Below are 26,348 nucleotides of genomic sequence, written 5' to 3' on the forward strand. Positions count from 1 at the left end.
ACTTGCACAAAGGAGTCAGAGAGGATCGTGTGGTTAGCAAGGGGCAGAGCCAGGAGGCTCCAGAAGGTCAGGCTTCGGACTCCCCGCTCCTAACCACTGTATGAACAGCCTCTCCCTGGCTGCTGTAGAGGGGGCGTCCCAAGGCCTGACTCTGGGACATATTTCTAGCAGTTTCTATAGCACCTCCTGCTAGGCTAATAAGCAACATCGTAGAGAGTCTCACACCGACGGGCAACCCAAGACTGACCTCGTGCAAAGACGTGAACTGGAGGAGGAGGAGGAGGCCTTGAACCCGGAGATGGGTGATGGCCAGGAGGAGGCTCGGTGCAGCGATCCGGGCAAGAGATAATGACGGTCCAGGTTTAGCAGGGTCACCCCGGCTCTCCGGCCTGCCGCTCCCCGCACAGGGCATCGGGACCATGGGGCGGGCCCTAAGTGCAGCCTGGGCGCTGGCCGCCACCTGCGAGGCCTGGTCAGGGCCACAGGCACCAGGCAGGGAGGCGCTCTCCACGCTCAGACAAGGAACAGACGGCCTGATGGTGGCCTTGCCGCTGCAGACCTTTGAAACTACGATTAGTTTCCCGATGGTTCGTGCCACGGCTTTCCCCCACCCCTGTGTTCTGAGAATCGGTTTCCTCTGCTAAGGATGCTCTTTGTCTCCTTCACTAATGCATTCTTTCACTTGCTCACACACCTTGTTTTGAGCACCCACCCGGTGCCAGGTACCTTTGCACGTGATGGTGCCTCGGTGGGGGAAGCTTGCAACCTAGGAGACAAGGTGAACATTAAGGAAATCTTTGTACAGACATGTCGCTCTGACGGCTCTCCGAAGGTCGAGTCGGGGGACCAGGAGACTCTACACTGGGTGCTGGGGACTCGGCTGCTCTGGAAGGCAGGTGGCCGTGGTAAGGTCATGGGAGGGAAATACGGCTCCCCTTAGGATGTGCATCATTTCTTTGCTGAGGCGAGGAGTAAGTTGGAAGTAGCCAGGCAAGGAGGCTGGAGGAGGAGAGCGGCCACCTCCGCCAGCATGCTCCTGCGTCTCTGGGGAGGGCGCGAGCCGCACAGCGCAGGCAGCAGGAGGTTGGAGCCTGAGCGGCCTGGGGGGAGCTCTCATGGAGGCTGTTCCAGGCTTCTGAAAGTAAGGATGTTCAACATTTAACTTTATTTAACTTTATTTTTTTAAGATTTTATTTATTCATGAGAGACACACAGAGAGGGGAGGGGGGTGGACAGAGACACAGGCGGAGGGAGAAGCAGGCTCCATGCAGGGAGCCCGATGTGGGACTCGATCCCGGGTCTCCAGGATCCTGCCCTGGGCCGAAGGCAGCGCTAAACCGCTGAGTCACCCGGGCTCCCCTCAACATTTAACTTTAAATTGTGCTTCTGTGGTTTAAGAATATTTCCCTCCCCAAACTTTCAGTACCTTTGGTTGCACACAAATGCTTCAAGGGAATGGTCTGGGGGGAAAACGAGGGGGAAAAGTTGAATTCCCAGGGAAGGTGAGTGGGGAAAAGTGAGGAAAGCGTGGCCAGGTGAGATGACACCTGGCGAGATGAGGTCACAGGTCAGAGGACACAGAAATGTGGAGGCAGCAGCAGCAGGTGTTCACAGAATCAGCTGTGTTAAGCCTCAAAGGCCTAGAATTTTATTTGTAGTCAGTTATGGCAATGGGATGGGACCGTGGTCTCTCTGGACATGTGAGACATGGTGTGAGCGCCCCGGCCGAAGGAGCTGGCTCCCACGTCACAGCCCAGCCTGCCGCCGTGCAAAGGTGCCAGGACCTTAGAGAATTGCTAAGGCACCATTTACTGAGCATTGGTACTCTCTGGGTACAGTCACTTGGGATGTGGCCCTTGTGCTTGGTCCTTGCCCTGTGGAGGCCCCAGGGAGCAGTGCTGCCATGGAGGCAGGGCCAGAGGGGCGGGAGCAGGAGTGGGATCCTAACCCAGTTGTGGCATCAGGCAGCTGGGGTCACATGCCTTCCGGGGAGGGCAATGCCCGGCAGGCAGGGGGAGAGGACGGGGGGCTCCCAGGCTAGCCGAGCCAGCCCCCCCAGTGCCTACGGTCTCCAGCAAGTCAGGGCTCTCCTGGACTTGAAACTCCTCGAGGCCACAGAGACTCTGCACATGTTTGGAAGTGACGGTGGCAAAAGGCAGAATGAGTGGTGCCACGAGAGCCCCTGCCGCAGAGGTCCCTGCCCCAAACACCACCTGTCACCGCACCACATTCCCCTCTGGGCCCTCGCTCCCTGGGGTGTGTCAGAGGAAGGAAAGGCCTCTCCTGGGTTGGCGCCCACTACAAAGTGATGGCTAGGGGTTGGGAACGGGGCGGGGGGCGGGTACAGGGGAGCAAAGTGCACTTGGACATTGCAGTGTCCTTGCAACCCCTCTTCTTATAGCCTCCACTTTTTTAACCCTCAAACCACAGGTATCCTAAAAGTTTTGGAACAGAAGCACCAAGAGGGTAGAGTGTTTCTGAGGTAGGGGTGTAGGGCAGCGTCACGGGAGAAAGAGCTGGAGTCGGAAGCCCCCGTGTGAGTCCTGCCGTGTGGGCCCGAGCAGCCCACGGCCCTCTCCGGGCTCCCTTTCTCCCCGGGCCGTGTGCACACCAGGCCGGGGCTCCCGCAGGCTCGGCCCGTCCGCTGTTGCCACTGCCGCCAGGTCTGCAGAGTCACGCAAAGTAGCCCCACAGGAAGACGTTGATGGCCAGCAGCAGGATGGCCTGGACGTCGCAGACGCTTCTCCAGAGCGGCTCCTCGGCGATGCTGGTCAGTGCCTGGCTGCGCGCAGCCGCGTCCTCGGGGCTCAGTGCTGGCTCGGGGTGTCCGGGGAGCCCGCAGAGCCAGGCCCCCAGCAGCCTGCCACACCGCCTGCACGGGCCTGAGGACCATAGCGGGAGGGCAGGGGGAGCGGGGTAGGGGGGGTAGGTGGGGAGGAGGCGGGGGGGGGTGAAAGGCGGGGAGCTGGTGAGACTCGAGGGGGCTGCACAGAAAGGGGGGCGGCACTGGCCTTGCTGGGAGCCCACAGGCTGGGCCCGGCCGGAGCCCTGGCCACAGCACTCCTCCAGCAGAGCCTCCCGGCGACGCAGGCCAGGGACACGGGGTGAGGGTGATGGGGCTCCTGCCAACTCCGAGCACGAGGACCGAGTGGGGCGGCCCCCGGGCTGGGACCCAGGGGCCCCTCCAGGGCCGCTCCCCCACCCCTGGCCTCCCCAAGGCCCAGTGCACAGTCACCCCCTCGGCCTCTCCGAGCCGCAGCATCATTCTCTCTCAAATAGGTTGGCCGGGTGCTCGGCTTTCTCCAGCTTGTCTTGAGCATCGAACGAGAATGGACATTCGCTAGCATTTTAAAAAGTGACCCAGGCTGGGCAGCAGGGAGAGGCCTGGTGACTATCATGTTCTGACCGTGCACGAGGCCAGTGCAGACCCGGCTTCCTGCACCAGGACGGGGTTGCTCGGAGGTTAAAGGGTAGCTCAGTTCACCAAAAATTAAGTTTAAAAGAAGTAATAAAGTCAATATTTTAAAAAATTGTTTTGCACTAGCAGATAGCCCATCAAAATAACATTCATTGAAATTGGAAATGCCCTATTATCTTAACGACTCTGGAACTCGGTACCTGGTAAGTTCAGTGCGACTACAGAGTGCGGCCTCTGGTCCCGTCAACATACCATGTGGCCTTGCCCCCTCCCTGTACCAGGAGGGAAGAGGCTCAGGGAAGTGGAGGGACGCCTTCGAGGGCACAGAGCAGCAAAAGCATTTCCAGGCGTGAGGTTTTTCTATTGCATTGGGCTTTAGCGGTTTAGCATTATTCCAAGCCCACCCAAGAGCTCTCCTGATGCTCAGGGCCGCCCTCGGAGGCCGGTGATGCACCGATGGTCCTCAGGCCCGTGCATCGCACGCCGGTTCCGAGGCCCCAAGAAGTCACTAGGTGGTGACTGGTGAGCAGAGACTCGGTCCCTCTAAGTCTGTCTACAACCCCATGTGTACACTTCCTTCAGACCTACTCGCTGGCAGTACAATGTTTCTCTTCTTTCTCTTTTTAGGGCACAAACCCACACTGCTGTTTTGCTGTTTAACCTCAGATGACACACCGATGCGCCTTCATCTGCCCCTGGGCCTTTTGGGAGGGGGATTCCAGAGGTTGCCTTCCAGAAGGAGTGAGAAGTGCCTCCTTTGTCTTTTTGGGAAGAAAGTGCTCACCCACCCCACCCCGGGAGGCAGGCGTTTCTCTGCTTCCCTGGGGACAGACTCTGCCCTGTGGCAGGGGGATGGGGGGAGCCAGGGAAAGCTGCAACGACAGGGTGAGTCCACCTAGTGCTGGGGTTCAGCCGGGAGAGGCAAGTTGTGCCCTCCCTCCTCCCTAGCTTCTTCCCTTCCCCTTTCTTCTCTTGGCATCTACCTCCGCGCCATACATTTCTTAGGGACTTAGACCTGGTTCCAGCCACGATGGGGGGGGGGGGAACCCTTTGGGAGACCCCATAAGGTGCACAGACCATGAAGCTTGAGAGACAAGAGGTTACATTGTGCAACACGCTGCAACTAGTGGGGTAACTGATTAGACGGAGGGGGTGACTGTGAGCCTTGGTGGTGCTTCCTGAAGTAAGCCTACGTGGGTGTTGACCTTCGGAAGTGTGTAAAGGCTTACGTTCTCCATTACGCAGGCTTTGCACGGTGCACCACTGGCTTTTACTTGCTGCATCTCAGGCGAGAAGACCTGAGAGTTAGATCTGGGCGGGAGGCTGAGCTTAGGACGTCACTGACTCTAGGCACCTGGCTGTTTCTCTAGGCCGGGCCTTAGCAAAGGGGAGGCAGTCAAGAGAGGTGGGCAATTTCTCAGGCCTCGGGGGAAGCACAGGGCTCCCCAAACCTGGCAAAGACGAGGGACCTGAGCAGCAGTGCCTCCAGCCGTTCAGGCCCGACAACTGGCACTTTGATCATCTTACCTAAGCTCTCACCTTACGTGAGTTATGAGAAGTGTGGGCACCAGGGGCTTGTTGAGGCCCTGATGGAGCCAAATGCAGTGGGAGAGGGCGGCTGACGAAGGCGCACCCTCTCCACCCAGGGGCTGGCTTCCCTCTGACTGAGGCAGGAAGTTAATTTAGGACTTAAATTTCATTAAATTATTCTTTCTCGAAGGCAAGAGACATTGATTTGGGGCTTTAACCGGCAAAATGATGTTAACTTTGTTTGACTGTAATTTTTCCTTGGGAATCCTATAATTTAGGAAATCTCTATAGTGTCCTCATACCAGACGATTGTGACGTTATTATGTGATCACACTACAGGAAGGTCAGTTGTGTCTGAAACAGCGACATTATGTCCTTAGCCAGTTTTCAACTTTAGGGACCCCGCGGCCTTGGAGTGAACCTGACTAAGCTAATGTTCTAACCCGCTTAGGAACCTCTAGGAGGCAAAATGTATGTGGCCCATCAGCAGCTCCAGGCTGGCACCCACAGGAATGGTCGTTGGCCTTAGGAACCTGGCGCAGATGGGCAGGACTGTGTGGACGCCCGGCGGCCAGCCCTGCTTCTGTGTGGCTCCAGGCAGAGTGGCTAAGCCCCGTGGGAGTAAATGAATAATAGAGGGGGGGCCCGCTTCTTGGACGTGCCCCATGTGTCCTTCCATCTGGAGGGAACACCCTTTGACTTTCTGGCCTCAGACTCATTCAGTCAGAGGAGAGGAAGGGACTGGCCTGTTGGTAGGTTTGGGAAGCCTGGGGGGGCAGGGGGAGAAGGGGGGTGCGGCACGCTGGGCTCTGTCCTCCCTCCTGCTCCTTGTTAGTGCAGGGCGCACGGGGAGGCGACCCAGGGGCACGTCTGTGTGGTGTTGGGCTTCGGTGTAAGGAAACGCAGCCCCCAGGACCTAAAGGAAGTCTTCCTACCTATCTTTGGGCTCCTGACCGCCTTCCCTGTTTGTCTGTTTTGACAACTAGTTTAACAGCCATGCGGGAAGGAGGAACGGTGATGTTTTCTCCGGCACACCTCAGAGGCCCCCCGTGACCCCCAGGCCGTGCCGCAGCTTGCCCCCAGCCTACCTGCCTGCCGCTCCTGGGCCTGGCTGCAGCACTCTGCCGCTTCCCCCCCTGCAGGACGCACCCCCGATGGCATCTCAGGGGTCCCTGGTGCTCCCTCGGGGACCTCCTTCTCCAGCTCAGGTTGGGGATGGTGTCGGGTCCACCATGTCAGGCGAGCCAGCTGGAGGGAAAGGAAATGCTGTTTGACTCAGTTTCCTTTGTGGGCAAGTCTTGCTGTGGGAAAAGCCGAGCTACTAGTGAGCAGTGGGGAACAGGGGCCCAGCCCAGGGCCCAGCCTGGAGGCCTGGCTCGCGGCCCCAGCGCCCTTTCTTCTGGAGATCTGTGCCTGCCCTGAGCACCTGCTCCGGGCCGCACCCACAGGCTGGGGGGAAGGGGCCGGCCAGGGAGGCAGGCGGCTTCCGAGGCCCGGCTGTGGAGTCCAGGGTCTTAAAGGGAATCTTGCAGACCGTGGAGAGTCACTGCAGACGTCAAAGGGAAGAGACTCTAAGTTGTAGGATTTAGATAGATCCCTCGGAATGAATCAAAGGGATGCAGGCTGGAGGCTGGTGGAAGAGCAGAGAAGAGATACAGAGCACCCAGGGTAGGAGAAAGGGGTGGTCTTCGGGGCCAGAAGCAGCGAGCATGGCTCTCAAGGCCCTGCCTTGGCCCCCAGGTGGGTGGTGAGTGAGCCTGAAGAGCCTGGTGACGAAGCAAAGCTGCACCCCCTGTGTGGCCCTGGTGCTTTCCCCCCTCTGCTTCTCTCCGAGCAGAAAGCACAGAAAGTTCTCTGGCTCATACCAGCTGCAACCAACCACAACTATGTGAGCTCTGAGCTCTTTTCCCAGCCCAGTGGGAAAGACCTGGGTCACACATTGGCCCAGGTATCCCCAGCCCTGTCCCAAAATCCCTACACATACGTGTAGTGTATGTGTAGTGCAGAGCAGTGTGCAGAGTGAGGGGTCATCTCCCAGGACCCTCCCCACTGACGTCCAGCCATGTCCCCGTGTGGTTTTGTGAGAGCCCAGCTGCTTCTCTGCTTACAAATACCTCCAGTGAATGTGACTTCACACTCCCACCACGTGTCGTTAGAGTATACGGGTGGTGCCTCTGTTACAGGAAGCAGGCGGAGTTTGATCTGAATCTTGGGCTAGAGAAAGAGAATGGAGTTTCCTCATCATGTAGAGGATTGTTGAACTCACAGGTACGGATAAGACAGCTCAGGGACGGTGTGGGGTGAGAAGGGCCCTAGGCCACAGGTGGGCCCTAAGGAACACTGATGTTGAAGACCATGAAGAAGGCAGAGGAGTGATCGGAGGATAGAAAAACAAAACTGGAGAGGCTTATGTCACGGGCGTGAACGGAAGAGAGGTCTCCAGGCTGCGGGAAGTGGTCAGTGGTGGCCGGTTCTTCTCAGAGCTCAGGGAGGATGAAGATGGGGATGCGGTCATTAATTGTTTGCAACAAGAAGGTTATTGGGGTCTTAGAGCAATTTCAGTGGGAAGGCGGGACACCAGCCAGGCTGGATGAGAAGTAGACAAGAGGAGGGAAGTGGAGGCTGGCAGGGGAGGCCATCCTGCAAAGTCTGCTGCGGAGGAGCCGAGGGGAGGCTCCGTCACTGGGGAAGGACAGGGTCCGGGGAAGAGATTGTCAGGTGGGAGACACGTCAGTGCAGGAGTGAGACAGCAGATAATGGAGAAGGAGGTGAACATTCAAGCAGTGGGGAGAGAGCCCTTCTGGAGTGAGCCTCTGTGGGCTTCCGCCGAGGGCATGAAGTCATTTCGCAGACTCGAAAGCGCCATTTGGGTAATGGATGGGATTACAACTTCCACCCAATGTTTCAGGGCCTGACTTGTGGCACAGGCTCTCTTATGGGCTAAATGACATCTCCCCCCCCCCCCCCAATTCAGCGTGTCCAAAGGTGACTGTGTGTGGAGATAAGGCCTTTAAAGTGGTGATTAGGGTTGAATGAGGACCTTAGAAAGGCCCTAATGCAGTATGACTGGTGTCCTCCTAAGAAGAGGAGACTGGGACACAGACGCACACAGGGGAGGACAGGGTGATGACAGAGGGGGAGGCAGCGGTCGGCAAGCCAACGAGGGGGCCTCCGAGGAAACAGCTCTGCCCACACCTCATCCCAGCCTTCCCGCCTCTGGAGCTCTGAGGACCAGTGCTCCAGCTGGGAAGCGCCGGGTTGTGGCCCAGGTCCGCAGCGCCCAAGCCGCCCAGTACTCCTGCTGGGAAGGTGAAAGGTGGGACTGGTAAATCTGCCAGCATAGGGGGAGCACTTGCTCTGCGCGGGAGCACTTCCTCTGGTGGGCTCCTTTCCCCAGCTCTTGACTGGCCAGCGAATCTCCACCGGTCCTTCGGGGCCAGCTCACCGTGCCCTCGCCAGGGAACCCCCCACAGCCGCCGGGGTGACCGCCCCTCCCGTGCTCGGCCCCACGTCGGAGGGTGGGCCTCCTGCACCCCATCGTGCTAGAGTGACTGTTGGGCTGGTGTCGGCACCCGACACGCTGGCAGGGACCGTTGGTCTCTGCGACCCTGGCACAGTGCCTGGCACACAGCAGGTGCTCACTGAGGAATTTGCCAATTGAATGAATCACTTTTCCCGTGGGAATTAATAATCCAGTGAGCTCCCCCCCACCCTAGGACGTGTGTGTGGCCACAAGGGAGACGACCCAATGGCATGAAACTGGACGGTAGCACCCCGGGCCCTGGAGGTAGGGGAGCGCCGGGAGGGGCCCCAGTACAGGCTCTCCACCTGCCTTTTCCTCAGGGATGGGGGCGGTACACAGGCTGACGGCCACGATGACCACGGCCGTGAGCCCGCAGAGCAGGAGCGCGAAGTAGAGGTAGTGGAGGTCCTTCAGCACGGCCGGCCTCCGGTCCACCTCCCCACAGGCTGGCACCGGGTACGAGAACTCCAGGATCATGCGCAGCAGCCCCACTACCAGGCCGGACATGAGGCCCCAGAAGGCTCCCTGTGGAGAGAGAGCAGACAGGGGCCAGGGCGAGGTCAGGCGGGAGGCCTTGGCCAGCTAAAGGCCGCCGGTTTGTTATGGTGTTTGCGGGGGGGCCCCCCGCCAGGGAGCTCCCCACTAATGCTGAGGCTTCGTCTGAACTCAAAGGCCCGGAGTAGTGGAAACAATGACTCAGCCTCTCCAGCATAGAGTTGTCTCGTGTGCAATGATAAGAGAAATTATTAATTAATACTAAGTATAAATGCGTAGCATTCAACTGGAATGAAATATGCTTTTGTAATAAGTAGGGGAAACCGGGATCCCCCAACCTGATTTTCTGTTATAATAAATAAAAAAATCAGAATGAAGCTCTTCCTCTCTTATTTTTTTAAAAAGAAAAGCTCTGGCTCCTCCCCTGTCCCATTTCTAACGCCAGTTGACCCTAACCTTTACCTGGCCCCTGTATGTGAGAGTCAGGTGGATTGTATTTTTAAAAATGAGATGCTGATCCTGATTTCAAGAATTCTAGAATGAGCAGAAGCACCCAGAATTGCACCCAGCCCTTCTGTGCACCACGGGTAGCAGCAGGGAGATGAGGCCGTGGAGGCTCGGATGTCTCTCCCGAGCACCCCGTAGGGTAGGTGCTCCCGACGTGCGCGCACACCGCAGCCATTATTAGTATTTCTTGTTGAATCATCTTCCCTCCCACCTGGCTCGGTGATGGGAGACCTACATGCACCTTGTCAGCCATCGCATCTAGAAGCCTCCATAATAGGGTCGATGAAATGCTGGTTGAGTGAATGAATAAATCAAGACCTGATGCTGCGGGGACGCGTAGGTGGGTCAATGGTTGAGCCTCTGCCCTCGGCCTGGGGCGTGATCCTGGAGACCCGGGATCGAGTCCCACATTGGGCTCCCTGCATGGAGCCTGCTTCTCCCTCTGCCTGTGTCTCTGCCTCTCTCTGTGTTTCTCAAGAATAAATAAATAAAATCTTAAAAAAAAAAAAAGAAAAAGAAAAAGACCCTATGCTGTGGATGGGGAGACGGAAGCTCCTTTGGGAGGCAGGGGGCCTGTCCAATACGCCTGAGGGCGACCCCAGGCTACGGACACACTGGACCTCCTGGCCCTCTGTGCCCAGGGAGAGAGGTGCCCTGCTGCACTCACCGGCTCTGTGACCCTCTTGCAGAAAATGGCCAGCAGGAAGAGGGCGGTGATCGGCGGGGCCAGGTAGCTGGTGACGGACTGGATGTAGTCAAAGAGCTGCCCGCTGTTGGAGCTTTGGATGATGGGGATCCAGAGGATGCTGACAACAACCAGGAACACCACAAACACTCTGCGGGGAGGGCACAGGGCACTGTGAGGAGCGCTCAGGCTGGCCTGGGCATGGGATGGGGGAAGGTGAAGCATAGGAACCGGAAGGGAGAAGGGTGGGGGATACGTGGCCACGGAATCAGAGAATGCTAGGAGCCTGGAAATGCAAAGATTCCAGAAACTTAGACTTTTTCTGGGATCAGAATCCCAGAAACCCAGGAATTTTGAAATGGGGTCTTGGAGGTCATGTAGCCCACCCGCTCTTCCGGGAGGAACGCAACCTTTCACAACCCCCCCACCTCAGTAGATGCCTCTGGTCTCGGCCTGGGACCCCTCTCCCGGCATCCACGCCCTGTGCAGGACAGCGCCCCCAGGACGGCTTCGGCGTGGGCCCTCTTCCCTGCTTCGGGCGGCCCCGGCTCTAACCTCCTGCTCCTCACCCTGGCATTTGGCTCAGAGAAGGGACTCCGCCGCCGTCACCTCCTGACTCCCCCTCAGCGGATGCTGGCGCAGGCCCAAGACCCCTACCGCCCTCTCCTCGATTTCCCGAACGTGCTGAAAACCTCGGACACGTGGGGCGCGGTGATGCGCGCGGCCAGGAGATGGCGCGCGAGCCCCACTGATGAACAGAGGGAAGGGACCCGCCCGGTCCTCTCCTGTCCCCCTCCCCACAGCCCCACAGCCGCCACCCAGGCGGTGGGTGCTCATCCCTCCCCTCCCAGTCCGTGGATGCTCAGGCCTCGCGGCCGGAGTCCCCCAGGAGCCCCCCATGCACGGGCCGGGGAGCGCGAAGCAGGGACACGCAAGAGGGCAGGTGACCGCGACTCCAGCCCATCTACCGGAGGGAGAAGAAACCCGTTAGTCCAGAAACCCGAGTCACAGAGTCACCGAGTCACCGAGTCACCGAGTCACGGAGCCTGACGTGATGAAGCAGAGCTTGGAAAGCGCCCCCTTGGCCCCACCTCAACTACAAGCCTAGGGAGAAAAGGACAAGCCACCAGCCATAGTTTGCGAAGCACAAATCGAAGCCACCAGACAAAGCTCAAATTCCCCAGTTGGCTGCTCAAGGCCCTGCGGCCCTGGGGGCGGCCGTCCCGCGAGCTTCCCCGCTGAGGCGGCCCCGGCAGCCCAGGACAGTCACCCCGCGACCCCAGCAGGGGTGCGATGCAAGGGGACGCCCGGGTGAGTCAGGCGGGGTCGCCCACAGGCCTCTGCCACTGGGCCCAGGCCCGAGCTGATCCTAAAGCTCCGGGTGAGCTGCCTGCTAACTTTCCCCAGCTCGGTTCACTTCCCTGGGGTGCGCGCTTCCTCGGCTTCCCTCACTTACTCTGTTGACCACCTTCTAAGAGAAAGTTCAACAGACGGGAAGAGATTTTGTTTTTCCTCCTTATTCTAGAAGGGGAGGAATGTCTAGAGCTGGGGAGGGACTTACCCAAGGTCACGTAGGCAGTGGGCGCTGGAACCAGGCACTCGGCCTTCCAGTCCAGGGCCCAGGCCCCACCACATCTCCCAGGGCAGCCCAGGGCAGGGAGGGGAGCTTAGAGGGGTTCCCCCCAGAAGGAGGGGCTGGCGCACCTGCCCACCACCATCAGCTCCTGCTCTGTAGCCTTCCTTCGGAGGCGCTGCCACACGTCGATGGCAAACAAGGTGCTGCTGCTGTTGAAGATGGAGGTGAGTGAGCTCATGAGGGCGGCCAGGATCACGGCGATCATCAGGCCCCGCAGACCTGGGGAGAGGCGAGGTCTCCGTGGGCAGCCCCCTCCGGGGGCCACGGAGGCTGCAGGGTCCAGCAGAGCCCAGGGTTTGGGGGTGGGGGTGGCGTCGCCTCAGGTTCCCATCCGCGTGCGTGAGGACTGCAGGCGGCCTCGAGGCCGGCTTCTGGATAGGCCGAGCCACCCGCACCAGGCCTGCCCAGGCTCCCCCTCCTCGTCTGCACCCCTAGGAGCTGGGGCCTGGTGGTCCTGCAGCTTGGACATCCCAGTCTGCATTTCAGAGCTGCAGACGCTTGGGTACTGGGCCCCTGGCCCGGAGGGGGTGGGGGAGGGTGACTGTTAGTACTTGGGCGTTTTCAGTTTCTGTGTTTCTTTATCGACACTGGGGTGCCGGGTTAAGGCCCTGGCCTGGGAGGCAGAGGCCCCGCATTTGTTTCTGCCCGTAGCTAGCTGTGTGGTCCCTGAAGTAGCTCCTTCCTGTCTGGACCTGTTCTCTCCCTGGGGGCTCGAGGAGGTGGAGCCTATGATGGTCTCTATCCTCTATCCTCTATCCAAGCTTCTAGAAACCACCACTCACGTTCCCCTGAGGAGATGACTCCCCATCAGCCCTACGTCAGCCCTCTTTCCTCCCAGTCCGAACATTTAACCACCTCCTGAGGCCTCCCTAAAGCCCCAGGTGTTCCAAGCAAACCGAGGCCAGCACCTTCCTCGGGGGCCTTCTGTGTCTTCCTTCGGTTAACAACCTCCCGTCTCCACACCAGACAGTCATCCTAGACCCCCTCCTCTGCTCCCCTCCCCTCCCGCCTCCCTCAGTCAGCTCCTCCGTGGACGGCCTGTCACCCCCGGGCCTCCCACCACCTCTGCTGTGTCTTTGGTTCATTTCTTGTTCTACCGGAGGGAGGGGACAGCCCAACTCAAGGATTCCCTCATCAACCTGACTTTCTTCCCGTGTCCCCACTCTCGGTATCCTTGTAAACCCAGGACCTGGGGGCCCTCTCTGGATCCCTCTGTCTTTCTCATCCCTCAAATGTAATCTGTCACCAGATCCTGCCACCTCTGTCTCATAAATGTCTTTTAACCCTTTTCTGTCCACCTCTGAAACCACTGCCCCGGGCCACGCCGCCATCACCCCGCACCTGGAGCACCGCAGACCCCTTGTTCACGGTCCCTCTGCCTCCCTCCATGCAGACTGAGCCTCCCGACGCTCAGGCCTTGGCCTCCTCTCCATTCCCCACCGTCCATCCCTCCCGCCTGTGAGCCCACGGGGCGGCGTCAGGTCACACCTGGCGCTCTCTGTGAGGCGGGGCCTTGGCACACACAGTCCTTCCTCCCCGATGGCGTTTCCCACAAACACCCAGCCTTGTCTGCTCAAGAGATTCCTCAGGACCAGCTCCATGTCCTCCCCTCTGGGAAACCTTCTCCGACATTCCCCCAGGCGGGTCAGGTGCCTCCCCGGGGCTCCCCCGGCCCCACGGGGTCCCCACACCGGGTACGCAGTACTGTACCCTCTGTGAGCCCGGGTATCCTGGAGATGGCATAAAGCCCTTTTATCCTTGCTTCTCCAGGATAAGAGCCAGAGCAGGTGCTGGTGGAAAGTGTGTGTGCATGTGCGTGTGTGTGTGGGTGTGTGTGTGTGTGTGTGTGTTGGGGAAGGAGTGTGGGGCTGAAGGCTTCTATTCCCTCTCCCCGTCCGTGTCCACCCTTGATGCAATCCCTCCTGGGCAGCGGGGCCTGGGGAGGTTGGGAGGGGGGCGTGGAGGGGGCGTGGGGCAGACAGGACTCACCAACGGGCATAAGGGCGATGACCAGCTTGGGGTAGGCGATGTTGGAACAGCCCACTCGGGCCCCGCAGATTCTCTGGCAGACGTCAGGGTCTACACAGCCCACCTCGTCTATAGAAGAAGTGATGGCCGTTAGAGCCCAGTCTTCTTGTGCCTTCTTGGGTTGGTGCAGTATTTGCTTTCCAACAGGGAAAAACCATGGGTAAGTGTTTACTGGTGACCCTGGCAGGAGCTGCATCTCTTGTAGGGGCCGGAGGGGCAAGGGCCGGGTAGGTGTCTGGGTACTATGAGTTAGCTGCTTCCAGTAAGCCTCCTGACCATATACTACCCTGCAGAGCCTGATAGACCTCCCTGTGTTTTAGGCCTTATATCTTGATAAAAGGAGAGAGGATATGCTTGGGAGGCCTCAAGAATGCCTTCGTTGGTCATTCCTCATAAAAGGAAAGTAGGATTTTAAAATGACATCCGGATAAAAATCTCTTTTTCTGAAATATCTACTGTATGTTTGTCCCACAACGCCGAACACACTAGGTATCCTTACTAGAAATAGCATGTGGCCCCCCCATGACCCCAACCCACATCTAGTGCAGCACTGCCCAGCTCTTACCTGGGTACAAGGCCCGGCTGATCATGCCGGGCATGACGATGAAGAACATGGGCAGGATCTTCAGGTAGCCCCCCAGCACAGAGCCTCCCTTGGCATGGGACAGATTCTTGGCAGAGAGAGACCTCTGCACAATGACCTGGAAAGGGAGCAGTGGAGACTCACCACTTGGGTTGGACAGGGCTCAGCTCCACCACAGGTGAGCCCTGAGCTGGTCCCGGAATAAGTCCCAAGCCCTGTGCATCTAGATGCACGGTTTTCAGGCAGGGAGCTTGTGATGGCTGGGCCAGGCCTGGCTGGGGCATCACCTGGTCCGTGCACCAGCACCAGGTGGCCAGCACCGTGAGCCCGAAGATGAGGCCTGGCCAAGGAATGTCCCCGTTCACAGGGTCCCGGAGCATGTGGAAGGCGTCCGCCCGGGGCAGATGGCAGGTGGTATTGGGGACCGTGGCATTAGGGATGGCCTGTCTGTACCGCTGCTCCAGGCCTGGGTACCAGCCTACCTCCTGAAAGCCTGTGGAGAGACCACAGTGAGGGATCTGTGAGCCTGTCACACGCCCCCACCCCAGCTTCCAGTCCCACGTGGCGCCTGGGGGCTTGGAACTGGTATGGGACTGGGAGGGGGAAGGGATGTGTGGCGCAGACCCTCAGTTGGTGTAGCCCCATCTCTGCTCTTCGGGAACCCCATCCTGGAGGTGGGGGGCAGAAGGATGGGGAATCTGGCTCTGTGCTCTGGAAAGTTCCAGCCAAACCACAGAGGTGAAAGCCCAAGACAGATCAGAGAGCAATTTCTACTTGGTGGTGGGATGCGCTCGGGCCTCTACCTTACCCAGAAACATGAGGACCAGGGCGCCGCCCACCATGATCACCGTCTGCAGGGCATCTGTGTAGATCACGGCAGTGAGGCCCCCTGTAGACCGGAGGACAAGGCCGGTCAGGTGACACCAAGGGGGAGCTCTCTGGGCGTCTGTCCTGTGCTTGGCCACACCGGGGAGCCCTCCCAGCAGGTGGATCCCCCGCCTGCCTCCAACCCCCCAGCCCTCAGCTGGTCCCAGCCACGGGCACTCGGGCCTTTCTCTCCCCAACGGCCCCTGAGCGTGGCTGCTGTGCCTCAGTTCTTGTTTTCAATATCCCAAGGCTGTTCCTCTGCCCTGCTGGTAGCGCCACCAGGATACTCCCTCCTTCCCCACCCAACACCATTCAAATCCCCCATCCTTGCAGGCTGACTTAGCCCTGAGCTGGGTTCCCAGGTGCCCAGGCCTGAGAGAGGGGCTCTGGTGGACGACAAGGCAGGCTGGTGGCTTTGTCTGGAGCAGCCCCTAGTGATGCCAGTGCTGATGACAGTCCCCTCACCACACCCCTGCTCACGGCTGCATCGCCAGGCAGCCCTCCCCACCTCCCCCTGGCTCTCAGTCTCTGCTCCCGGTGCCTGCACCCTGATGCCCTCAGCCCTACCGGCGATGGTATAGACAGCCGTCACCACCAGCAGCACCACCGTGGAGAGATAAAGATTCCAGCCCAAGGCCATCTGGACGAAGAGAGCTCCAGAGAAGATGTCAGTCTGCAGAGAGCCGAGACCCAGGAGTCCAGGTCACCTGAGGCCCTCGCTATGCCACCAGGACACGGTCGCCTCCTGCTCAGTGATACCAGGTGCTATCGGCCCTCATCACACGATGCGGGTGAGCCTAAAGCACCGTGCTGAGGGGGACGGGCTTGACCTCGCAGACGCCAAGGAGCCAGAGGGATGTTCAGGCCAAGAAGCATCACATAAATCTTTGAAATTGGGAGCAGTGTAATCTGGTGCTGTGAAGGCAGGTGTGAAGGAATGAAGTGAAGACAGAGGAGGTGAAGTGGGGAGCAGGGGTCAGAGAAGAGAGGGCTCACTGACTGCCCCCAGCAGAGCCGAGGCCCACCCAGTGGCCAGGTGGGCCCACGCTGACCTGGCGGGCCGGAGCCCAGGGCGGAGGACCCCAGCCCCGAAGGCTCCGCGTGTGTGGGTTTACTGGGGACTCGGAGAGCGTCCTTTGCCTAAGCTGACCTGGGCTCATTTTCAAGCATCGTGGACAAGCGGCTGTACGATTTTGTCCATCTCTTGCCCTGGCAGCTCAGACTCAGTCCCTTTCAGTGTGTGTTTGCTGATCCCACTGCACGGCTGCTTCATAAACCCATCCCAGGGCTACAACGGGGCAGCGTGCAAGGACACCCGGACTGGATCACAGGACCCAAACTTTAGTTCCAGGCCCACGGCTGCATTCGGTGTGGACATGGGCAAACCACTGACCAGAGTGTAGGCCAGTGGGGGAAGAATAAAGACCCTTCTAACTGCAACATCCTAGGCGATCGGTGCATGGTGCTGAATGGACAACCAACTGATGGAGAGGGAGCGGGATGAACGGGCTCCGGATTATGGGTTGTCATTTACCCAACAGACATTTCTCACTCATCTGTGATTACTGCTGGGAGGGGGCTTGCACTGAAGATATGTGGACTCATCCCTCCTTCCTCCCTCCCTCCCTCCCTCTCTTCCTTCCACCTATTATCTATCTATGTATCTATCTATCATCATCTATTCCTCCCTCCCTCTCTCCCTTCCTTCCTTCCTTCCTTCCTTCCTTCCTTCCTTCCTTCCTTCCTTCCTTCCATCTATCCAACCATCCATCCATCCCTACAGCCAGCGATAAGCCATGACCTAAACTCAGCATCTTCAGGGAGACGGGATGGCCACACTGCAGTGGGTACTCACGGAAATCTTGGTGAAGATGTAGAGAATCAGAGACAGGACAGACATGTACACCTGGATCCTCTGGCCCCCGAATCGCTTCTTCAGGTACTGTGGCATTGTGACCACGCCGGCAGCGATGTACACGGGGACGAAGATCCAGCCCAGGGCCAGAAGCAGCCAGGTTGCCTTAGAGAGTGGGGAGAAGAAGGTACCCATGTCCTAGATGCAGATGGAGGGGCAGCCCCTACCCACATGGTGATGTCGGGGAGCACTCCGCTGGGAAGCAAGGACCCAGGACCTGGTCTGAGTGCTGTGTGACCTCTGAGTCCCTCTGCCTCCTCTGAGCCTCATCTGTAAAATGGTTTCTCTGTTTACCATGCAGCCTCCCCAGTCAGCTCTGAGCTTCCTCTCCACACTAAAGCCTGGGAGGGGGTAGGCGGGGGGGTTCAGACCTCCATCGTCCCTGAGAAGCCTCCAGGCCTGCTTCCTTACGTTCCATTCAAAGCCCCCCACAGCAAGACCTCCAGCCGCTCCTGTCCCGGCCAGACCGATGAACAAGCCGCTGCCCACGTTGCTGGACATCAGAGACGCTCCAATCTGCAAGGCACAAGTGGGGTCAGCTTTAATCAAGACCAATCTGGAGCCAGGACCACAGGCTGCATGGCCCATGGACAGAGCAGGACCTGGGCTCAGGAAATCTGAGATCAGAGGAAGGAGAGGACGTGAGGGAGCAAAGAGGAGGAGGGATAGAACTGACATTTATTGGGTACCTACTGTATACGGGCACTGCGCGAGGCATTTAATATGCACGAATACACTTAATCTTCATAAATATTTCAAGGGATGGGTATTAATCTTTTCAATTTACAGAGGAAGGAAATAACGTTGGGAAAAATGAAGCCGCTGGCCTCAGGCCACCTGGTGAGTGAGTGGCCAAGTGGGAAAGAAGGAAAGCCGTGGGGAGCAGGGTGCGTGTAGGGAGGACCAGGCTCTGCACTGGGGCCATCCATCTAGGGGCCCCCAGAGACGAGGGTGCTGAGGGGAGGGGGTCCCCCATGAGAGGGACTGGGGGAGGCCCTCGGCCACCCCTGTGCCTGCAGGCTCCAGGCAAGGCTGGGCAGAGGGGGGAGCCGAGGGGCTGAGCACTGGCAGGGCCAGCCTCAGAGTTGAGGTCATGTTTCTGCAGGAGGCAGAAACTCCTCAGAGGCCACGGAGACAACGATAGAAGGACGACATCGTGGCGGTTGCTACGGTTAGTACCTCATCATTGCTACAGTTAGTGGCCAGGCGCTGCTCGAAGCTTCCTCACTCAGCCTTCACTGCAGCTCCGGCCGGATGTCCTATTATTACCCTGCTTGACCTGAGCAGGGTACTGAGGCACGGGTAAATGACCTGCTCAGGCTCCAGAACTAGTGAGTGACAGAAACTTTGAACCTTGTTTGTCTGACTCCGGTAATTACTGCACAATTGTTACTGAGCACCTAGTGAACACTCATTACTGTTATCTTTTATTATTTGATGGGATCCCTCATGGGGCAGGGAAAGGGGCAGAGGGAGGGGCTTGGGGGCCTGGGTGGAGGCGAGGCCTTGGGGACAGACTGGGGCCAGAGGTGAAGAGCTTTGCTCCAGGCTGGCACCCTGTTGTCACCTTAATAAAATCACTTCCTCTTGCAAATGCACAGACCTTCACCTGTAAAATGCGGGGACTCATGTCCTCCCACTGCCTGTCCTAGAGCTGCTGGACGACAGAGAGAGGGAAGAAAAGAAAGGTACTCCTGGGCTGCTGGAGGCATGAGAACCCCTCGCCCCTACCTCCTCCGCCCCAGACACCCGAACCTTCCAGAGAGCCCCGTCAGCACCCTGGGCCTCCTCTACTCTTCAGGGGGTCTGTAGCAGCGCAGATGGGGAAACGATGAGAACCAAGACAGGGACAGGGTGGTTGGTGGCGTGGGAGCCGTGTGTGCCCGGGTGGGAATGCAGCCAGCTACCTGCGGGCTGACAGCCCCACTGTTGGGTCTCCAGGCAGGGCTTCCCTCCCGCCATGCTCTTTCAGGAAGAGGAAGTGGTTCTGAGGACCAAGAGACACAAGTGGGGTGGCCCAAGAGGAGGGATTGGGGCTTGCAAAGGAGTTGGGATTGATTCCCTGAGGTTGCTGGGGGTTTGGCCCCTGGCACCCCCCTTGCTTCGCTGCTTTGCAGTACTGAGCAGATGCTTCTCCTTCCCGGCCTCCTGGCTGAGCTCAGAGGCTTCCAGAAGCACTCCCGGCCCCTCTGCTTCCCTCCAGCTCAGCGTTTCTCCTGTCATCGTGTCTCTCTGCCCAGCTAGCCTGAGCTTCTCCAGGACAGGGACATTCTAGGTTATTTCTGCAGGTGCCTAGGGCATGCACTCAGGAGGCACTTCTCCGAGACGTGCGTTAGCAAGATGTCCCAGGTCGGGTGCCTGTGGGCCACAGGGAGGGAGCCCGGAGAGCCGGGGGCTGCTGCCTTGGGGTAGGAGGGGAAGACGAGATGAGGACCCAGCGGTGGGAAGGGGCAGAGAGGCAGCCCGACTCACCGGCCACCAGCTCATGGACCTCCCCGCCAGGAAATAGCCGCCGATGGTGCCCCTGCTGGCTCGGACGGATGACTGGAAAGGAAGGGGAGAGAGATGAGGATGGGATGGGATGGGCTCCCCGAACTCCCCCACCTCTGGCCGCCTCAGCTCCCGGTCCTGGGCTCAGGCGCTGGGGGACGCAGAGCCGGAGCAGCAGGCCTCAGTCCCACTGGTTTTACTGCACGGGCCTTCAGGGGGCGCCACGGCCTCTCCCTGGGGCCCACAGAGGTTAAAGCCGTCTGGAACGGCGCGGAGCCCGGCAAGCGGGCCTGACCACGGTTACCATCGCGGCGCCCTCCCTCGGCCCAACCTGGCTTCAGGAAGAGCTGGCGTCTGATCTGATCGGAGGGCGGGCGTGGAGGCCGCCGCCCCCTCCTTTGTGCAGGCCCCCCTCCCCCCCGCCCCCCATCCCGGACTGGCCGGCTCTGTCCCGCTGCACAGGCCCCGCAGGCCCTGCCCGGAACTGGCTGGTGGTGCCTCCCGGCCTGCTGGGGTGGGGGGGTGGGGGGTGCCCTGGAGCACAAGAGAGGTGGACATGAATGACCTTCTTCTGAGGCCTCAGGGCCCGGGAAGCAGAACCACGAAGACTGTTTAAGATGCTGAAGCCAACAGGCCTGTGACAGGGCCTAGGGGTGGGACGGATACCCGAGGGAGAGGAAGGAGAAGAGAAATGGGGCAGGAGCCTCTCCGCTCCCAGGGAACATAGGCGGTCACCCCGGAGAGGCGGGCCAGGGAGGCTGCTGCTGGGGGGGCCTCGGCGTGACCTTCCTCCGGCACCGCTGGCCTTTCGGGCAGCCCAGGTGGGCAGAAGGAATTCATTCACATGCGAGGAAACTGAGCCTGAGTCAGAGAGCAGCTCGTCCAAAGTCACCGAGGAGCTGGTGCCTTTCCGCCCTCCACCGTTTGCAGGTGTCTTCCTCACACCAGCCTTGGGAGGCCGGGACTGTCCCCCAGCTTTACGCTGGGGGATCTGAGGCCCAGAGAGGATTTGAGAGCCTGTCCTGGTGAGCGACCAGCTGGGACTCAAATCACTGTCTGGCACCCAGCAGCATCTGAGGGCTCCGGCCTGTCCCCCCAGGGGGCCGTGATGACACCTGCTGCCTGTTGCTGCCCACGGTGTGCCAGGCACTTTGCCAGGCACTTAAATGTGTTGTGTTGCTCCATGGCCATGACCCCCCCGGGGGGCAGTGTTCATCATTCCCAGCGACCTCAGGAGAAAACGGAGGCTCAAGGAGCACGTGCATGTTCCCAGGGCCCCGTGGCTCTAACTGTCGGAGGTGGGATCTGAACTCAGGGTTCGCTGGCCCCTTTCCCCGGCACTGGGGCCCTGGTGACAGTGAAGAACAGAAGGAACTCTGGGTTCACCTCTCCCTCCCCACGAGCACACAGCACGAGAACCCCAGCTCCGTTAGAAGGCGGTCCTCCTTGCCAAGACACCCCCCAGCGGAGGGTTTGCAGAGTTGGCGGCCTTGGCCAGGGGAGGACGGCGGAGTGGGGACTGGGCCGCCAGGGATGAGTGGGGCCGAAGGCCCTGCGCAGAGGCAGGGAGTTGGGAGGGGGCTTCGGGCCTGGCCTGTCTGGGCTCACTGTGTGCCCTCAGGCAACTCACATCCCTCTCTGGGCCTCAGTCTATAAAAGAAGGGTCGGAGAGGATTTCCAAGGGCCTCAGCACCTGGGCCCTATGCTCCCCGACGGCCCACCCAGCCCCCAGCACGGGCAGCCAGAGATGAGAGGCCCCACTCCAGCCTCTGGGCCTACTCACCCAGACCCCCACGCCGATGACAAAGACGAAGTAGACAACCAGGACCCCGATGTCCGAGGCGTGCAGGCTGACTCCCGAGCCCAGGACCGCGCGTGGAGCTGTCGCTGGCCTGACCCCATTTCCGGGAGCTCCGGGCCCCATTGTCGCGGGCTCCATGCTGCTCTGGTAGAGTCACTCACCACCGGCTGGGCTGGACTTTGAGGCGCTCCTGGCTGCGTTCCTGCCCTTTAATGATTAAACAGCCCCGAGTGCCATTAGCTGCTGAGAAAGCTCTGAGCCCCACTGGCACGGAAGGTCCCGGTCCCCTTTTCTCCTAACTGCCACCCCATCCTCTGCAGGACTCTCTCCCTTTCCCTGCCCCCAGTACACTCGCGTGTGCGTGCGCACACACACACACACACGTGCACAGGCATACGACGTGCACACTCCCACTCCTGGAAGGAGCAGCAGGAGGAAGACAATGAGGACAGGAGTAGCGTCGTGGAATTCTGGAGCTGGGAGGGACCTCAGAAGTTGAGCTGTCCAAGCGCCGGCTTAGGTGGAGAGGAAACCGAGGCCCAGGGAGGGAAAGGTCACAGGGAAGTAAGATGGAGCTGGGCCTGGAGTCCAGCTTTCTCAGTAGTGAGTTTGTGCAACTTTCCTTATTCCCAGGAGGAAGACAGGGAGGAGAGGAGGGAAGAGTGCTGTGATCTTGCCAGTCTCCACGGCGGCGTCACCTGCTCCTACCTCCAATCCCTGCCCCCAGGCATAATTTTTCCTTTTTTTTTTTTTTAAACAGTGTAGGAAACTGAGGCCCGGGAAGAGACATGTTTATTCCAAGCCACAGTGTGGGGCTAGAATTCACACTTGTGGGTCCACACGCCTGCCCTGCGCTGGGACAGACAAATGCACGGATGTGGAAAGGACAGCAAGTGCCCTGGGTCCAAGGAAGACCAGCCGCGCCCAGACCCAGGCCGCCTGCTTTCCCGTCCCAGCAGCACATCCCACAGAGCTGCAGAGTGACCAGGGACAGACTGCCCCAGCCCCCCCCAACCCCGGCCATCCTCCCCGCACATCTAACCCTGGGCCCCCCGCTGCCGCCCGGTGCAGCTGAGACCCCCTGTTAGGCCGCCAGGCCCTGCCGCAGCCCGGAGCCCAGACAGCGCCGGGAAGGGAGCCAGGGAGGTCCTGACACCTGCAAAGTAGATGTGCTGCTTACAACCAAGTCCAGCCTTGACATATCTGTGAGCCCCGGACTCGCCTCAGGGCCTGTCTAATTGTGCCTTCCCAGAGCTGCGTCATTTGTCTCCGGCTCACAACCAACGAAGCAGAACAACTTAGCAGGGGCAGAGGGGCTGCGGGAGGCGGGCAGGGTCATGCGGGCCCCGGGAGGGAGCACGGCTGCGGACGGCCCACGGGCGTCCTGGTGACCAGGTGAAGTAGAAAGGATGACGAGAAAAGACAGGCCACGCTGGAGTGAACGAACCTACACCAGCCCCGTCAACTCTGAGCCAAGGGCGCTCCTGAGCGGCAGCTGAGGACTCACACGCGTACCCGTGGCTCAGAGCCACGGAGGAAAGATGCAGGGTGACCACTACGGATTTTCCATTTAGACAGCGGGGATTATGAAATCCAGGCGGGAAGAGTCTCATCCAGAGTGGTTTAACCCTGCAGGCAGGTGTCGGCACTCGAGGATGAGGCCGCGCACACCCAGGAAACCCTCTCCAGAGCTCCCGAGACGGAGGATGTGGCCACACTGTCCTTACAGGAGGCTCGCACCTGCGCTGCACCTGGCTCGGGGAGGGGGCCGGGGACACTCGCAGGAGAGCCCAGGGGCTGGGGGGGGCGGGGGCTGGCGGGCCTGCGGGGGGGGGGCCTCACACAGAGCACAGCAGAGGGGGGCAGGCGGGGAGATGGAGACCCGCCCTGGAAGGGGGAGCTGCCAGGAGAGGGTCCAGAGGAAGACACAGGTGAGTAACAGGTGGTGCGGACATTCTCTTTCTGAGTCGTATCTGAATCGAGACTGTTTTCGGAGTCCAGCAGCAGCAGGGACGGCTGTGGCTTGCTGGTCACGGGGACACTCCTGGAACGGCGGGAGTTCCAGGCTCGGGGTGACAGAGGGACCACGCTTGAGAAGCTGCTGTCAGGGTGCCCTCCCTGCATCCTCCTTATTCCGTGTGTACTTCACAGTCGGGAGAAGCAGGCGCTTCACTTGGGGTGTGCGCTGCCTGTGTCTCCCTTCGGCTGTAGGCTGTGCCGTCATGGAAGATTCTGGAAAGCAGAGTTCCTCTTGGACTCCCGGGGCCAGCGACTTCCTCCGGCCTTCTGGCATTGTCTTGGGAGGTGACTGCCTTGGTGACCTGACCCTCTCCACCCTCCCAGGCTGAGTGTGCCCTGCCCCTCCCGAAACTCCTGCTGCCCCATCCAGCCGCCCGGCCTCTCTGCCCTCGGGCTCCGCACTGGCAGACTGGCCACAGCTGTCACAGCGTCCGGGGGCCCACAGCAGCCCGCTCAGGGCAAGGCTCTTCCTTCCCTTGTGCCCTCGCACCGCTGTGCACACCTGGTGCAGTTCCCGGCCAGGCCACCCTCCCCAGCCCCTCCAGGTCTCCCACGTGCCGTGTCCCCCTCCACCACCCTTCCTTACAAGGCTTCTCTCCCCTAGCTGGAAGGCCCCCAACCCCACCCTGCCCCCCATTTATCTCACCGATGTGGCCTTACTAGATGTGAACCCCCCAAGGAGCCTGGGTGCCTCATTCCCCCTCACGTCGCCAACAACGGGAGCCAAGTCAACACGAGAATGTTTCTAACAGGCTGTGTCGGGTGAGAGGGGCAGGGGGCAGTGGGCAGGAGCAGACGGCACTCCAGGTGGAGCGAGGCAGGAATCCGCAGAGGGGTCTCAGCAGGTGTGCGTGGTCAGGGAATGGCTTTGGGGGAGGGCAGTGAGGGGGTGCTGCAGCCTAGGGCCGAGAGGGGGAATGTGGGGGCAGGAGGCATTCTAGAAAATCCCTCAGGGGGTCACTCTGGGGGTTGGTGAGGATGAGGAAGCTGGCAAGACAGATCAGGTGAGATTGGCACCCAGTGGAAGGCATAGAGAGGAGAGGGTCCCGGGTGTTCTTACGGAGCCAGAAGCGCGTGGACCTGGGCAGCTCCCTCTCCCCTGGGGGCCCTGCCCCCCCACACCGTGGTGCCAGGGCCAGGATCCTCCATGGCGGGTGCCCCACCCCTGGGTGGTCCTTTCTCTCAACTCCCAGGGCCTAGAGGGCTCATCCCCTCCACAGAGCCATGAGTGAGCAGCCTTGGGTTGCTCGTTCCCAAAAGGACTGACCCCGTAGCCAGGCCAGGTGGGGTGGGAAGCCCTTGGCTGGGGGAATGGAGCGCTCACGGCAAGATCTTGAGTGTGAAACCTGAAATGCTGGTGGTACAAAGTGTGCTGGGCCCCCCGAATCCACAGTGGAAGGACACGGCCTATCACGCTGCTGCCTGGGTGTTCCCATCTCCAGGGCACCCGGCCCGGCCCCAGGAAGAATCCTGGGCAGACTCCGTGGTACCTCTGGCTGGCCTCGCCCTGCCTCCCCCTCGCTCTGCCTCCTGGCAGGTTCTTCCTGAAAAACCACTGGAAGCCGACCTTCCTGCTGCGAACTTCCTCTTCCAGAACAATGGGGACTACCTCTGCCGTGCGTGCCAGTGTCCCGCAGGTCACAGCCAAACCTGGCCGACATTGTGACGTTAACTGTAGGAGCTTGGTTATTCCTATTTTGTTAGGCGAGGAAAGGAGCTCGTCGGTGACGTCCCCTAGTTACGGCTAATTCGGATTCTGAATTCAGCCTTGATTCACCCTAAAAGCTGTGCTAGACCGCGTCCTGCTGCTCCTAATCCTACGTCTCTGGGAGAGAACGGAAGGTGTGTCCGTCTAATGGAGGGGGCCCTGGGCTGTGAGGGCTTCCTGCCTGCAGTGGGCACAGAGGTGGCCGGACTGGGGCTGCATCTGCGTCCAGCCCCCCACCCCCACCGTCAGCCACCCTTCCTCCCCCTGTGCGGATCACACAACCCCACTGCCCCCAGGTGCGGTCACAGGGTGGGGGAGGGAGGAGGCCCTGCTGGGCAGGCTAGACCCTAAATTCCTAGAGGAAAAGATTATTACAGAAGAGGAGCAGACTGAGAAAGACAGTGACAGGGCCGCAGGGGAGGGTGGGGGGAGAGAGCAAAGAGAAAGAAGAGGGTCTAGTCACACAGGTACCTCTGTCAGACCCCGGGACCCCTACCAGTCACCTGGCCTGGGCAGGACCTCCTGGGGCGGCCTCTCAGCCTGGGGCTCAAGTCCTGCTGGGTGAGCCCTGGCTCCTCCCCTGGGGACGAGGTGGGGGAACCCGAAATCTCCCTTCTGCCCACTGGGCCTGGCTCTGAAGGCCCGCACCTGCACTTGTCCCTGCCACTGGGTGTGGTCTTGGGGAACAGAGAACTTACCTGTGCCCGGGCTTCTCCAGGACCTGGGTGGGGGGCAGATGGGGAAGACCACGGTGGGAGATGGGTGCTGCGGCTGCTGTGACAGCCCTCACAGCTGGGCGGACGGGTTTCCCTGGGCAGACAGGTTTCCCCACGCATTGTTCGGAGCTGAGGAGAGCATCTTGGGCTGGGCCACAGCTCGGGCACGGGCACGGCTGGCACATGCGCACACGCGTGCATGTGTACGTACTCCTAACTAGCAGCTTGTCCAGGAAACGCTGTGGAGTCGTCATAAGTGCAGACTCTCAAGCCACAGGAGCGCAGGTTCACTTAGGCTCCATGTGCAGCAAGGGGGGTGGGATGAGGGCAAAGCCCTTCAGCTTTCTCAGTCCCCTCTTCTCCTCTACAAAACGGAGATAGTAACTATCGCACGAGCGGCTGGAGGAGTGAGTGGCCGTAGTGGATT

At 60.0% G+C, this 26,348-nt stretch overlaps 1 protein-coding gene across 2 annotated transcripts; it reads right to left on the reverse strand.

Moving 5' to 3' along the window:
- Positions 1-1,146: 1,146 nt before the first annotated feature.
- On the reverse strand, positions 1,147-26,060 carry SLC5A9 (solute carrier family 5 member 9). 2 transcript variants are annotated; one of them, XM_072772214.1, is made up of 15 exons: positions 25,904-26,060; positions 21,461-21,685; positions 19,660-19,731; positions 17,599-17,703; positions 17,128-17,292; positions 15,840-15,945; positions 15,214-15,294; positions 14,693-14,898; positions 14,388-14,523; positions 13,784-13,891; positions 11,863-12,013; positions 10,141-10,309; positions 8,781-8,996; positions 6,037-6,196; positions 1,147-2,882 (listed from the first exon to the last, which is right to left on the reverse strand). In XM_072772214.1, exons 2-15 carry the CDS (start codon positions 21,614-21,616, stop codon positions 2,674-2,676), a joined length of 2,040 nt encoding a protein of 679 aa, XP_072628315.1. In that variant the 5' UTR covers positions 21,617-21,685; positions 25,904-26,060; the 3' UTR covers positions 1,147-2,673. The 2 variants fall into 2 exon arrangements, with proteins under 2 accessions (XP_072628315.1, XP_072628317.1); XM_072772216.1 differs by lacking the exon at positions 25,904-26,060 and having other exon boundaries at positions 21,461-21,903.
- Positions 26,061-26,348: the final 288 nt, after the last annotated feature.

The sequence above is a fragment of the Canis lupus genome, chromosome 13 (assembly GCF_048164855.1).
Source record: "Canis lupus baileyi chromosome 13, mCanLup2.hap1, whole genome shotgun sequence".
NCBI classification, from domain to species: Eukaryota; Metazoa; Chordata; class Mammalia; order Carnivora; family Canidae; genus Canis; species Canis lupus.